The sequence below is a fragment of the Anomalospiza imberbis genome, chromosome 3, assembly GCF_031753505.1.
Source record: "Anomalospiza imberbis isolate Cuckoo-Finch-1a 21T00152 chromosome 3, ASM3175350v1, whole genome shotgun sequence".
Classification (NCBI taxonomy): Eukaryota; Metazoa; Chordata; class Aves; order Passeriformes; family Viduidae; genus Anomalospiza; species Anomalospiza imberbis.
This window is the reverse complement of record NC_089683.1, coordinates 842281-854538: the sequence shown is the minus strand read 5'-3', so window position 1 is coordinate 854538 and position 12258 is coordinate 842281. Positions and strand designations below refer to the sequence as shown.

The following is a 12258-nucleotide window of genomic DNA, read 5'->3' as shown; positions in this document are numbered from 1 at the left end:
GGACACTGTGGGAACAAGGACACCGTGGCAGTGGGGACACTGTGGGAACAGGGACACTGTGGCAGCAGGGACACCGTGGCAGTGGGGACACTGTGGGAACAGGGACACAGTGGCAGCAGGGACACCGTGGGAGTGGGGACACTGTGACAGCAGGGACACCACGGCGTGGGGACACTGTGGGAACAGGGACACCGCAGCGTGGGGACACTGTGACAGCAGGGACACTGTAGGAACAGGGACACCACGGCAGTGGGGACACTGTGGGAACAGGGACACTGCGGCGTGGGGACACTGTGACAGCAGGGACACCGTGGCAGTGGGGACACTGTGGGAACAGGAACACTGTGGGAACAAGGACACCGTGGCAGTGGGGACACTGTGGGAACAGGGACACTGTGGCAGCAGGGACCGCGGCGTGGGGACACTGTGAGAACAGGGACACAGTGGCAGTGGGGACACTGTGGGAACAGGGACACCGTGGCAGTGGGGACACTGTAGGAACAGGGACACCACGGCAGTGGGGACACTGTGGGAACAGGGACACCGTGGCAGCAGGGACACTGTGGCAGCAGGGACACCGCGGCAGTGGGGACACTGTGGGAACAGGGACACAGTGGCAGTGGGGACACAGTGGCAGCAGGGACACCGCGGCGTGGGGACACTGTGAGAACAGGGACACCACGGTAGTGGGGACACCGTGGGAACAGGGACACTGTGGGAACAAGGACACCGTGGCAGTGGGGACACTGTAGCAGCAGGGACACCGTGGCAGTGGGGACACTGTAGGAACAGGGACACTGTGGGAACAGGGACACCATGGCAGCAGGGACACTGTGGCAGCAGGGACACCTCAGCATGGGGACACAGTGGCAGCAGGGACACCGTGGCAGCAGGGACACTGTGGCAGCAATGGCTCCTCTGCTGCCCCCGCCATGGTCCCTCCCTGGGCTTTGCTGGAGGGGACATCCCCGGCCCCCAGAGGCCGGGAACACCCAGCTCCGGGCGCTGGACAGCTGGCAGAGGGGACAGGGTGGGGAAGGGCAGTGGCACAGCAGGGAGGGGCTCTTGGAGAGCTCGAACAGCCACCCCCGATTCCCACCCGAGGCAGGGGGTGCAGAACGTGGGCTGGAACAGCTGCTTCCCAAAAAACGCCCACAGGCCCTCTCCAAGCAGGGGCCCCAGAGGAGACCTCACACCCCCAAGCTGGTGTTCCCCCCCCAAGGGGGCTCCACGTCGGGATGGGGCAGCCTCGGACCTTCCGCTGCCCTTCCCACCATCCTGCCCTCGGGAAACGCCACGGGCAGCTCTGGAAAAGGCAGCAGGAACAGCTCCACCCCCAGCCAAACCAGTCCTGAAAGTCCGGGGGGACTCATCCCACCTCCTCCAGGGGCAGCCAGGGCTGGGCTCACTCCCACCGGAGCCAGAGGGAATTCAAGGGGCCCAGGAAGTCACCGCTGCAAGTTTATAAAAGCTTTTATTTGCTCTTGGTACGACCAAGAATGGGACAGTGATCTTTTATACAATTTGATACAGTAAGTGGTACAAAAGAATGTGTTTTAAATAAAAAGCCAGAGTGGAGTAGCAAAAATATTAAAAGATTAAGTAAAAAATTGTCGGCATGGGAATTAATCCAAGACCTTGATGCTGTTTTTTTTTTTTCCACCATCCAAGTCCGAGGGCACGAAGCGCCGCGGCGACCCCGGCGTGTGACGAGGCCGAGGGACAGAGCCAAGCTCAGGTTTGGTTTAGCAGGGCCAATTTCATAGTTTTAACAATTTTTGGTGACAAAAGGGCAGCGCTGAGCTCCCTCCGCGGGCGGGGCCGGGGACACGGAGGGGCTGCTGACACCTCCCGCTGCCCTTCTCTACTCCACAGGGCTGGGCTGGGGTTCCACGCAGAGGTTTCACAAGCAGTTAGTTCGGAACTAGCAGGGAGCTGAGATACCAGCAGACATCAAGTTACCGCAAACTCCTCCGACATGATCATTATTATTAATATTATTATTATTTTTAGGGGGTTTTTATCTGTTTCAGCATCGGCACCGACTCGTGCTGCTCCCTCCTCCCGGCCCCGCGCCGCCTGAGCCCGCGGGTGCAGCTCGAGCTTGGACAGGAACAGAAATAGACCCGATAGAAACAGCTCAGTTTTATTGACGGGGAGGGACGAGGGGGCGGCGGCGGCAGCGAGCGGCACCAGCGAGCGGCCTGGGCTCCACCTGTGCCTGCACCGGGCACAGCGTCTACAAAGGGGGCCCACGCAGGGAGCCGAGCCCCTGCGAGCAAATAAAAAGTCACGTTTAAAACAAGGATTATACAAAAAAAACCCCTTGATGTAGATTTCGCCTTTTTTTTTTTTTTTTTCCCTTTTCGATCACGTTAGAAAGTGCAGATTTAGCCGAAAGTGGCCGGACTCTGTACAACGCTGAGCCCGACCTCACCAGCCACTCGCCTGGGAAGGGTTAACACACACAGGGACAAAATGCCGAATACAGAGGGACAGGGAGACACCTCGGTGAGTCCCCACCCGGGAAGGAGCCGCTCCGGAGCAGGAGTTCCATGTTAAAACACCGTCATTTCATTAAAATTCACTCAGCGTTAGCGACTGCGGCGAGGGCGGAACGGAGCCCGGTGCCAACGCCGCGGCCGCAGCGAGGCACAGGCTGGGCCCGGGAGCGGAGCGGGGCCCGGGGCGGCCGCGGTGTGTCCTCCCCGCCGGGACCGGGCTCGGGGCCGGGATTCACCGCCGGGGATCCGCAGCCAGGCATCCACGCGGGGCAGCGGCCGCGCAGACGCTCCCGCGGGGCGAGCGCTCGGCAGCGGCGGAGGCGGTGGCGGTGGCGGGCCCCTCCTGCGGCAGGACAGGGCCAGCACGGCCGGGTGACAGCGGCAGGAGCGGCAGGACAGGGCCAGCACGGCCGGGTGACAGCGGCAGGACAGGGCCAGCACGGCCGGGTGACAGCGGCAGGACAGGGCCAGCACGGCCGGGTGACAGCGGCAGGAGCGGCAGGACAGGGCCAGCACGGCCGGGTGACAGCGGCAGGAGCGGCAGGACAGGGCCAGCACGGCCGGGTGACAGCGCAGGAGCGGCAGGACAGGGCCAGCACGGCCGGGGTGACAGCGGCAGGACAGGGCCAGCACGGCCGGGTGACAGCGGCAGGACAGGGCCAGCACGGCCGGGTGACAGCGGCAGGAGCGGCAGGACAGGGCCAGCACGGCCGGGTGACAGCGGCAGGACAGGGCCAGCACGGTCAGCGGCAGGAGCGGCAGGGAGCGCTGGAACGGCCGCTCCATCCCGGGGGGAACGGCCCGGCCGGGATCCGGGGCACGGCTGGCCCAGCACGGCCGGCGCGGCTGCGGACACCGGAAAGCGGAAAGTTTCCAGGGAGGTAATAAATTAAACTGCCCGCTGGCTGGTTTGTTTCCTTTCCTTTCCTTCTCTTTCCATCCAGTTCCGCTCAGGCTCGGCCCGGCCCCGCAGCGCTCGGAGCAGCCGGCGGGGACAGAAGCACGGAGCTCGTGTTAATGAACTGCTGTCAGTTTGGGAATCCAGGTTATATTCATACACAGAAAGTAGACAACCACATCACCCTCCATAGAAACTAGTGCATGCAAGTAACTCTTCCATATGGGGGGAAAGGCCGGGGCTACGCGGGAGGAGGGGACCACTAGTGACGGACAGGCCTAGGGGGGTTAGTAGGAATCTCAACATTTTTACCTCGGAAGCTAAAATCAGTGCTTTGTATTAAATTTTTGGCAAACACACTGCGTTGCCATCCTTTCCATTAACACATCACACCATGGAGAAATGCAAATCAAAGCAGCATGCAGGCAAAAAAAAAAAACAAAAACCAAACCAATAAAACAAAAAAAAAAAAAAAAACAAGGAGAGAAAGGAAAGAGCGGCAAAGTGAGGGAAAAAATGGCTGCAGGAAGAGTTGGGAACGGCGGGATTGGCAAGAGGAGACACAGCAGGTTACATGGAGTTTGCTTTTGTTTTGCACCACCCTTTGTCCTCGATGCATGACACCAACGTTACAGAAAGCAACCACTACAGAGGTCAGGACTCAATGGCACGGGGGGATGGGATGTCTCCTGCACATGCTTCCACCAGAAAAGAGAAAACAAAGTGAAAATAAAAGTTCCTTTTTCCACATAAGGCACAGGACAAAGAAACCCCACTGACGGACTCAAGGCGAAAATGAGTTTTTCCTGGCTCTTGCCTGATGCATCTAGAGAATATGGTGACTCAAGCACATGATCCATGACAGAAAATTCCACTGTTGTACAAAATCAATTGTTAATTCTAACCTTTATTCTTATACAATTTGCAGAAGAGAGTTGAGTATGATCGCTCTGGGGTTTAATGGCAGGAGGGACGGGACTATAATACAACCCAAACGTAGTGGTGAGTTGAGCAGGGACATGGAAATGAAGTCACGGAGATGAATTTCCTATACATGTGTTGAGAAAACTGGAGTAGGCAAAGCTGTCCTAGCCGGAAAACCAAGGGGAGGCAGGAGCTCGTTAAGATGAGGAACAAAAACATTGGTTTCAGGTTAAAAAACGGGCAGAGTGGTTTGTTTTGCAGCGAGAAAAAAGGGGCGGTGGATGGCGATTGGTGAGAGAGGAGAAGGTTCAGCAGCACTTGCTCTTCCAGCCCGTCACCCCACCGCCACTGCTGATATCTACATTTTCACTGTTGGGCTCTTTTACAGGGGTCTGCAAGGAAACAAGTGAACACAGTTAGATGGCTCTGGAGATCCCCAGGAAAACACCCAGAGCTGGGGACCGACATCACCCGAGGGAACTGGGATCCACTGTGCACAAAGAGCTCCTCAGAAATGCAGGGAGTCCTCCCCCCACTGCAGCACAAACGTGCAAATCCAGTTTAAGGGTGTTTTTTTTGTTGTTGTTGTTGTTTGGTTTGTTTTAAATAAACAAGAGGAAAGCTGGGGAAAAAGCCCAGTGCTTCAACTGGGACCACCCCAAAGTCAACTGGAACTATTTTAGGTCCTGCACGCAGAGCCAGCGCTGGGTTTGGCGGAGTAAGGAAATCCCAGCCTACAAACACCACAAGCTGAACTTGGATGATGCGAACTAATGACCTCCAAAACCCACAGTTTTCATGGATACTGGGCTCGTTCCCAGCCTCTGCTCCCTGCTCCTGGGACAGCAGCTCCCGGGGAAGGACACACAGGCTCCTCCTTGTCACAGGATGGAACTTGGTGACTCCAAAGCCAAAACCCCGCTCCAGTGGGTTTGATCCAACTTCCAGCTGGTTGGAAAGGAACCTAAACCCTCACCACACTTCACTCTCCACATTCCCTTTTTAAACTCTCTTTGTCACAGCCTTGCAAAAGAACCCCTGGGAGAGTGACAGAGGCCAAAAATGAAGATTTAAGGCTCAAAGGTTGGTATGGTTTGTAGCCTGAGCTCCTGTTCACCAAAGGCCAGGGGTTTTCACCCCGTTTATCACACAAAGCTTGTCATAAACTGAATAAGAAACGACTGAGGCAGTGACAACTGGGTGACATTATCCACAGCATTCCCACGGGACAGGGAGGAAGGCAGGGCTGAGATAGGCTCAGGACGGGGTTCATTTGTGTAGGAACAGGAACAGGAGTGCCAGGGCTGGCCAACCCATGTGTCTGGAGCCCCACAGAGTTCCCATAACCTGCTCCTAGACTGGAATGTTCCAGCACAGGGGTTTCTCTGTACACTGAGCCCTTGGCCATGGGAGTACATCCCACAGAAACAGCCCCAGAGCCACACAGGGATCCAGCCCAGCTCAGTCCTGGAAAACCTCAGTGGCACCTGCAGGAAGCTGATGGATTTTGTACTCCGGACAGAGTCACGGCCACAGGTACAGCAGCACAGCAGCTCCGGGCACACAGGGATCTGCTACAGGCCATGGAGACAACCCTGGGTGGCAGCAGGGCCAGGGCAGTGCCCGTCCCCCTCCTGCCAGGAGAGACCTGGAGGGGCTGGAGCGTGTCCAGGGAAGGGAATGGAGCCCCAGGAGGGGCTGAGGGAGCTGGGAAGGGAATGGAGCCCCAGGAGGGGCTGAGGGAGCTGGGAAGGGAATGGAGCCCCAGGAGGGGCTGAGGGAGCTGGGAAGGGAATGGAGCCCCAGGAGGGGCTGGGGGAGCTGGGAAGGGAATGGAGCCCCAGGAGGGGCTGGGGGAGCTGGGAAGGGAATGGAGCCCCAGGAGGGGCTGAGGGAGCTGGGAAGGGAATGGAGCCCCAGGAGGGGCTGGGGGAGCTGGGAAGGGAATGGAGCCCCAGGAGGGGCTGGGGGAGCTGGGAAGGGAATGGAGCCCCAGGAGGGGCTGAGGGAGCTGGGAAGGGAATGGAGCCCCAGGAGGGGCTGGGGGAGCTGGGAAGGGAATGGAGCCCCAGGAGGGGCTGGGGGAGCTGGGAAGGGGCTCAGCCTGGAGAAAAGGAGGCTCAGGGGGACCTTGTGGCTCTGCACAACTCCTGACAGGAGGGGACAGCCTGGGGGGGTCGGGCTCTGCTGCCAGGGATCAGGGACAGGACAAGGGGAAATGGCCTCAGGCTGGGCCAGGAGGGTTTAGATTGGATATAGGGAACAATTTCTTGCTGGAAAGGTTGTCCAGCTCTGGCACAGCTGCCATCCCTGGAGGGATTTGAAAGCCCTGTGGATGTGGCATTCGGGGACATGGATCAGTGGTGGGGGATGATTCAAGCTGGTGCTCTCAGAGAGCTTTTCCAGCCTCACTGATTCCATGGTTCCATGGTACACTGCATCTCTCAGGAAGGGGAGCCAACCACCAGATGATCTGGGGCAACAGAACCCCCAAGGAAATGCCATTCCTGGGAGCTGATTCCTGGGAGCACAGCTGGGAGTGGCTGAGCTCCCAGCCTCCACACCTGAACTCTTCCCAACAGCCCCTGACGAGCTGGCAGTGCACTGACAGAGACAGTGGCAGGAAAGGACAATTCTCCCCACGCCAATGGAAACGCTTTAACTCCAGCACAGGAACAACAACCGCGAGTGTAAGGGCCAAACTAACAGGAATTTCAGCTCCTTGGCTCTGATGGATGTCACTCCATGTTAGGCAGGCCCCCTACAACAACGAAACATCAAACATGCTTCAGAAGTTCAGCCCTGCTCCTTCAGGGACTCCTTTGCCTCAGCACAGCAAAGTCAAACTGCAACAACGCAGGTGAACATCACAACAGTGAGAGCTGGAATTTCAGGATATTTGTTCCAAAGGAATGCTCTGAGCACCTACCTTTCGAAGAATGTCTTCTGCTAATGTGAGGAATGCCTTCTCAATGTTTATATTTGCTTTTGCACTAGTTTCAAAAAACCTAATACCGTGCTCCCTGGCAATCTGCAGAAACAGAGAGAGGGAGGTTAGAGATGCTGGGGACATTCCAGCACCACTTTGGGATCAGCAGCATTTATAAAGCAGGGAATACTGGACTGGACATGAGCCCAGGGGTGCCCAGGTGGGCAAGAGGCCACTGGCCCCGGGGCTGTGCCAGCTCTGGGGTGGCAGCAGGGCCAGGGCAGTGCCCGTCCCCTGGGCTGGCACTGCTGGGGCACCTCCAGTGCTGGGGGCAGCTCTGGGCCCCTCCTGCCAGGAGAGACCTGGAGGGGCTGGAGCGTGTCCAGGGAAGGGAACGGAGCCCCAGGAGGGGCTGAGGGAGCTGGGAAGGGAATGGAGCCCCAGGAGGGGCTGGGGGAGCTGGGAAGGGAATGGAGCCCCAGGAGGGGCTGGGGGAGCTGGGAAGGGGCTCAGCCTGGAGAAAAGGAGGCTCAGGGGGACCTTGTGGCTCTGCACAACTCCTGACAGGAGGGGACAGCCAGGGGGGGTCGGGCTCTGCTGCCAGGGAACAGGGACAGGACAAGGGGAAATGGCCTCAGGCTGGGCAGGGCAGGCTCAGGGTGGACAGCAGCAGGAATTTCTCCCTGGAAAGGGTGCTCAGGCCTTGGCAGGGGCTGCCCAGGGAGGTTTGCAGTGCCCATCCCTGGAGGTGTCCAGGGCAGGGATGTGGCACTGAGTGCCCTGGGCTGGGGACAAGGTGGGGATTGGGCACAGGTTGGACTCAATGTCTGGGAGCTCTTTCCCAGCCTCAGGGATTCTGGGATTCTGTGACTCCCTTCCAACGGGCACCAGCAGCACCAGCCAGGTGAGGTGGCTCAGAAGATTCAGAATGTCACAATTCAGAACAATTAAAATCTACTAAATAATCCCGAGTCTGTGTCTGGGCCTAAGAGGACAGACACCGCACACTGTGACACGATGAGGAACTTCAGGGATGGTCTGGAAATTCTGAGTTATCAAAGGAAGCAGAAACTGCAGTCGAACTCATCCCGTTCATGGCAGTTTCTGAGAAAACATTCCCAGGGTTCACATCCATCAGCTCCTGCATTCATTCCCTGACACATCCCACTGGGGCATCCCAACCCCCTGGAGCAGGCAGAAATCTTGGCAGTGATTTGCTGACTTGGATAAAGAAGTTTTTGTTTGATACTCACCTGTTCACCTTTTGCTTTAGGGACAACTCTTTTATCTTCCATGTCACACTTGTTTCCTAACAGCATCCTCTCCACATCCTCGTTGGCGTGCTGGAAGGACACAGGGACCGGGTTACAGGGTCACACATGTCCCCCTGCACACCCAAAATAGCTGCTTCACTTTGGTGTGGCCAGGCCACCATCTGCACCTGCAGTTTGGGGACATTTACAGCCGCCCACCATGGAGCTTCATGCACTGCAGTGGCAGAGGAACAAGCTGTTAATTAACCCCAGCCTCCTAATGACTTCCTAGCACTGGTTAATGGTTTTCTCCTCCCCACTTTGCCACTGCACAAGGTGAGGGATGAGCCGGGGAGAAAGAGGGGCCAAGGAGGAGAACAGGGGGCAGGACCCAAAGAGAGAAATGAGGGAGGAAAGGGAAGCAGAAAGCAGAGAGTGGGGCAGGCTCTCCAAAGGGAGCAGGGAGGGGAGGGGTCGGTGTTTCCTGCACGGCGCGGGGCAGGAGGATGCAGTGTCAGCCTGGCAGGGATGAGGAATCCCAGATCCAGCCCATTCCCTGCAGCACAGGCCTCTCTGGAGGGGGAATATGGATCATTTCTCATCAGTCCTGGTGAGCTGGGGAGGTCCTGTCTCACTGGAGGTTGGCCAGTGTGATGCCAGGCTCCAGGAAGTACTGAAGGAGGATCCAGGAATTCCAGGAGCTGGGGAAGGTCCTGGAGCAGATCACCTGGGCTGTGATCACACAGCACGTGCAGGACAAGCAGGAGAGCAGGCCCAGCCAGTCTGGCTTTGTGACAGGTCCTGCTTGACCAACCTGATCTCCTTCTGTGACTGTGACCTTAATGGGTGAGGGAAAGGCTGTGGCAACTGAGCCCAGGCTGTGGCAACTGCCTGTGCTTTGCTGAAGCCTTTGGCACCTTTCCCCATGGCATTCTCCTGGAGAAACTGGCCGGTGCTGGCTTGGATAGGTGCACCCTGCTGGATAAAGCTGGCCATGGAGGCACATCCAGCTGGGAACCAGGGGGCTCAGGCCTGGCTCAGTCCTGCTCAACACCTTCATGGACGGGCTGGGCACGGGGATGGAGGGCACCACCCTGGCTCAGCTCAGGGACAGCCCCAGGGGGGTGGGATGTGGATCTGCTGGGGGCAGGGAGCTCTGCAGAGGGACCAGGACAGCCTGGATCCACGGGCTGAGGGACAGCCAGGCCAAGAGCTGGGTCCTGCACTGGGGTCACACCAACCCCATGGAACACCCCAGAGGGGCTGGGAAGCTGCTGGGCAGGAAAGGACCTGGGAAAAATTCATTCCCCACAGGCTGCCCAGGCAGTGGTGGAGTTCCCATCCCTGGAGGGATTTAAAAGCTGTGTGGATGTCCCCAAGATGTGGCACTTGGGGACATAGGGCAGTGGTGGCCTTGGCAGTGGAGGGCATGGTTGGACTCCATGAGCTCCAAAGGATTTTCCAACCTCACTGCCTCTGTGATTTTTGCAAAGACACTCCACTCCTGAGCTTCTCCTGTAACAAAAACAGCTCCCCAAGGTGTCAAACGTCCCTTTGACAGCCACAGCCCCTGAGTAGCCTCCACAATGCACCTGAAATCAAATGTGGGCTACATGGAAAACACGAGGGCACCAAAAGCCCTGACGGTACCAATGACATCCATCACTCACCTGGGACACCTCTGAGTTTTTTAACAAAGCAACTGCAGAATCCAAAGGCCTCAGCTTCAAGTTTACCCTTTGCTGAGCCTCTTCCTGTGCTGCCTTCCTGTTCCCACCACACAGGGCACTTCACAAACACCATCGTGTCCCACTTCTCATGCTGGGAAATTCAAATCCCACATCCCATTTTTGCTGTGCTGCTTTCTCCAGCTTCAGGGCTCCACTGAGCAGTGTCTGACAGCCCTCACCTGTGCTCAGTTCTACAGGGCCATCTCTGTGCTTTCTAGGAAAATCCAAACATTTGTTCCACTTGGGAGCAGCATAACAAAACCAGGAACTGCCAGTTGTGCTGCTCTCTTGCCATCTCAGAACTCCTGGAGGATGAATTTGTGGGGATGCAGGCACTTAATGCTTCCACATCACTTTTCTTCTGCTTCACTTGACCTTGCCTGAAATTTTGCAGCCTCCCTGTCCTGGCTGTCCTCTGCCAAGGGTAATGATCAGCTACCAGGAGCCAGGCTACCTGCACCAGCCATGAGAAACCTCCAAATATTTCATGACACGATTACGAGGGAGTGGAGATGGTGATGTTGAATCACCTTGGAGGATTTCCAGGCTCACACTCAGTGCCTTAGGCTGGAAATGGGGGTGTGTGTTCTATCCCCATCTGTCAGAGGTGGGGCAGTTATCTTCTGTTAATAAGGCAGTTTTCTTTATCTCATCCACAACCCATCCTCCCTCCAGGAGATCTCTTCTGTTCATGGGCCATTAATTATTAATTATCTTCTGTTCATGGGCCAATGAGTGTCCCTGCATGGCTGAGAAAATTCCATCATCCCACTGGGAGAAGCTCTGCCCAGGGGAGGAGGAGCCAAACATTCCTACCTGGATACAATCTGACCTTGGGAGCACCACAGCAGCCTTTGCCCACTGCATTCCCAGAGGAGCAGCTTTCTTCCCCCCAGCATTCCCAGAGGAGCAGCTTTCTTCCCCACGGCATTCCCAGAGGAGCAGCTTTCTTCCCCACTGCATTCCCAGAGGAGCAGCTTTCTTCCCCACTGCATTCCCAGAGGAGCAGCTTTCCTCCCCACTGCATTCCCAGAGGAGCAGCTTTCTTCCCCACTGCATTCCCAGAGGAGCAGTTTTCTTCCCCCCGGCATTCCCAGAGGAGCAGTTTTCTTCTCCACTGCATTCCCAGAGGAGCAGCTTTCTTCCCCACGGCATTCCCAGAGGAGCAGCTTTCTTCCCCACGGCATTCCCAGAGGAGCAGCTTTCTTCCCCACCGCATTCCCAGAGGAAGCCCAGGCCCATCCCCACCAGCCCTGGAGCTTCAGAGGAAAACTCCAGCCTTCTCCAGGATCCTGCTCCAGCAGAGCCACAGCTGGCACTGCAGGAGGGCTGAGCCACCATGGGATGGGACTGCTGCCACCCCCCTGACCCACAGGCTGCCAGGGCTGCTCTGACCCTGGCAGGGTTGGTTTTGTCTGTTTGTACTATTGCATTTGTATTTTTAATTTTCCTAATAAAGAACTGTTAGTCTCATTCCCATATCTTTGCCTGAGAGCCCCTTAATTTCAAAATTATAATAATTCGGAGGGAGGGGGTTTGCATTTTCCATTTCAGGGGAGGCTCCTGCCTTCCTTAGCAGACACCTGGCTTTTCAACCCAAGAGACTCAGGAACAGCTACTGTGAGTAGTGACACACAGTGTAGCTCCTCTGCAGCTCCTGGCTCTGCTGCCCCTCTGCCCTCACTGTGGGGTGTGAGCTGCTCCCAGAGCTGCCCTTCTCAGGTCCCAGAGTGCTCCTCACCCTCCTCCAGCACAGGCACACAGTTTGCTCATGCTCACAGTGGGTATTTCTGGACACCACAGGCTCCTGGTAATGTCCAGCAGGGAATTTCATCCATTCTATGCTGGCAGACTCTGACCCCAGGAGAGCACTGCATGTGTCCTAAGCCCCTGGAGAAGCTTCCAGAACTGACTGAGAGCTCTGGGATTACGGGTGTGGAGTTGGTTAGGAGTGTGTGATGCCACAAGGTGGAAAATTTAAGAGTTTGGGGTTTTAGAATGCAGTAATAAATATGGAGCA

The 12258-nt window shown here is 56.9% G+C and overlaps 1 protein-coding gene and 1 long non-coding RNA gene across 2 annotated transcripts in view; both read right to left on the bottom strand.

Annotated features, from left to right (window-relative positions):
• Positions 1 to 4289: 4289 nt before the first annotated feature.
• The window catches only part of RAB10 (RAB10, member RAS oncogene family), a 47803-nt gene continuing 39834 nt past the window's right edge, over positions 4290 to 12258 (bottom strand). Inside the window, exons 4-6 of the mRNA XM_068183127.1 lie at positions 8509 to 8598; positions 7256 to 7357; positions 4290 to 4718 (exon numbers count right to left, since the gene is read on the bottom strand). Coding sequence (XP_068039228.1) covers positions 4635 to 4718; positions 7256 to 7357; positions 8509 to 8598 — 276 coding nt within the window. The 3' untranslated portion in view covers positions 4290 to 4634. The remainder of the gene's footprint in view (positions 4719 to 7255; positions 7358 to 8508; positions 8599 to 12258) is intronic.
• On the bottom strand, positions 4912 to 5945 carry LOC137470103 (uncharacterized). Its single transcript, XR_010996875.1, has 2 exons — positions 5191 to 5945; positions 4912 to 5150 (listed from the first exon to the last, which is right to left on the bottom strand). It is a non-coding gene; the product is annotated as an uncharacterized lncRNA (long non-coding RNA).